The 2,579-nt window shown below is 41.8% G+C and overlaps 1 protein-coding gene across 1 annotated transcript; it reads right to left on the reverse strand.

The window, feature by feature from the left end:
- On the reverse strand, positions 1-2,574 carry LOC106511722 (gastrula zinc finger protein XlCGF57.1; the record flags this gene model as incomplete). The annotated part of the gene is given in 2 exon segments (XM_014000468.1): positions 1-1,369; positions 2,095-2,574. Coding segments are annotated over 2 exon segments (1,814 nt in total), but the record flags the coding sequence as incomplete, so codon positions are not given.
- Between the last annotated feature and the right edge of the window lie 5 nt (positions 2,575-2,579).

A 2,579-nucleotide genomic window follows, 5' to 3' on the forward strand; every position in this document is an offset into this window, starting at 1 on the left:
GTCCAGCAGGAACAGATCAGTCAGGAGCAGAAGTTTTACTGCAACAGATTCTCTCCTGTGTGACTTCTCATGTGCATGATCAAATAACCATACAGACTGAAGGCTTCACCACACGTTCCACAAGAATAGGGTTTCTCCTCAATGTGAGTCCTCATGTGAGCAGTCAAACTGTCAAGTTCTGAAAAACATTTTCTACATAATCCACATACATGGGGCTTCTCTACTATGTGGGTTCTCGTGTGAAGGATCAAACGATTCACATCACTGAAACTTTTTCCACATGTTACACACACATTGGTCTTCTTTCGTGTGTGGGTTTTCATGTGCTGGGTCAAAGTCTTCTTTGCAATGAAATTTTTTCCACAAGTTTTACAGGAAAACATATTACCTGTGTGGGTTCTCATGTGACACGTCAAATTGTGACTATATGAAAAACATTTTCCACATGTTCCACAAGAATAAGGCTTCTCACCTGTGTGGACTCTTGTGTGAGTGGTCAAATGATGACGATCCCTAAAACATTTACCACATGTTGCACAGGAAAAGGGTTTCTGTCCTGTATGGATTTTCATGTGAGACGTCAGAACAATCTGACTGGTAAAATTTTTTCCACATGTTCCACAAAAATAGGGCTTCTCACCTGTATGGGTTCTCACATGGACAGTCAATGAATTACGTTGAGCAAAACATTTCCCACAGGTTTCACAGGAATAAGGCTTCTCACCTGTGTGGGTTCTCATGTGTAATGTCAACGAACTATGATAAGTAAAACATTTCCCGCATGTTTCACAAGAATAAGGCTTCTCACCTGTGTGGGTTCTCATGTGTAATGTCAACGAACTATGATAAGTAAAACATTTCCCGCATGTTTCACAGGAATACGGTTTCTCACCTGTGTGAAGTGTAATATGTTGCTTTAAGATGAATTTTGATTTATAACTTTTGCCACAAAATGTACAAACATGTGGTTTTTCTCCTGTGCTAGTATTTTGATGGAGCCTAACATCACTTTCATTATCAAACCTTGTTCCACCAAAGTCACAAATAGTAGACTCTGTAGCAGACTCAGTCCTGGACTGTCTGTTGGACCCAGAAGATCTGACATCATTGTTGTTTTCTTTCTGATTTGGACTCTCAGTTCTAGGAGAGACATGAGAGAGGAGCTGCTGGCTCTTTGGTTCTGGGTCACTGTGGTCCCTGTCCTCACAAGTCTCCATGAAGGATTCAGTCTCCTGCTCCAGAACCAGCTGCTGACTGATGCTGAGGTCCTCCTGGTCCTCTTCCATCTGTGGAGGTTCTGTTTTCTCCTGGTCTTTAGTCTGAAGAGGTTCTGGCTCCTTGTCTTTATAGACTTGTTTCTGTTGGAGGTCTGGGATGACAAAGAACAGAAAATGTCACTAATGTGGTGATAAAACACATTTTAACCACAATAATCTAGTGTCAAATCAAACAAACTTAACTCATAAAATAATAAAACGATTTGGAAAGAATGAAAATAAAAACTATTTTAACAGATTGAAATAAAGACACTGTGGATATAATAAAATAGAAACTATTTCAACATTCTGTCCACATTACTTTTATTTTTTCATTCTGTCCACAGCATCTTTCGTTCGTTTGAATCCATTGAAATAGTTTCTATTGACCTGTTTCTATTATTTTCCTATATCAACAGATAGAAACTATTTCAACAGACTAAAATAAAGACTGTGGTTTATCTTGTAGTTCAGACTAAAGGCCTCTGCATGCTCCATCTGAACTGAACATCACCTCTCATTGTCAAAGTTTCATGATGAAAATGACATCATTCTGTTGGCAGCTTTCAGGCTCCGCCCCTTCTTATCCCAACCTGCCAGGAGAATGTTTGACCCCTCCCCCTCCCCATCAGAACTGACTGTGATTGGTCATAAATGTGTAGGCGTGTGTGTTTGTGCTGAAAGGTGTGAATGAAAACAAACTCCCAACAACCACATGAGTGCACCCCACTGTTCAGCTTCAGATGGAGCAGGTGGAGGTCTTCACAAGTCCAGATCTCAGAGTCAGGGTTCTGGTTCCTGAGGCCTCACTACAAACTGGTTGTGTTCCAGCTCGTACCCATTCTGTCCAACTTGATTACAGGCATCCTGATGGTCTTCAGGCGTCTGAGCTGATGGTCCAGCTGCTCCCCATTCAGAGTGGTCCTGATAGAAAAGATTCCAGTTTCTAGATCCAGAACCAGCTGCTGACTGATGTTCTCCTGCTCCTCTTTCATCTGAGGAGGTTCTGGTTCCTCTTCTTTAATCTGAGGAGGTTCTGGTTCCTCTTCTTTAATCTGAGGAGGTTTTGGTTCCTCCTCTTTCATCTGAGGAGGTTCTGGTTCCTCTTCTTTAATCTGAGGAGGTTCTGATTCCTCCTCTTTAACGTGAGGAGGTTCTGGTTCCTCCTCTTTAACGTGAGGAGGTTCTGGTTCCTCCTCTTTAACGTGAGGAGGTTCTGGTTCTTCCTCTTTAAAGTCAGGAGGTTCTGGTTCTTCCTCTTTAAAGTCAGGAGGTTCTGTTTCCTCCTCTTTAATCTGATGAGGTTCTGGTTCCTCCTCTTTA

Source organism: Austrofundulus limnaeus, unplaced genomic scaffold (genome assembly GCF_001266775.1).
Source record: "Austrofundulus limnaeus strain Quisiro unplaced genomic scaffold, Austrofundulus_limnaeus-1.0 Scaffold3136, whole genome shotgun sequence".
Classification (NCBI taxonomy): domain Eukaryota; kingdom Metazoa; phylum Chordata; class Actinopteri; order Cyprinodontiformes; family Rivulidae; genus Austrofundulus; species Austrofundulus limnaeus.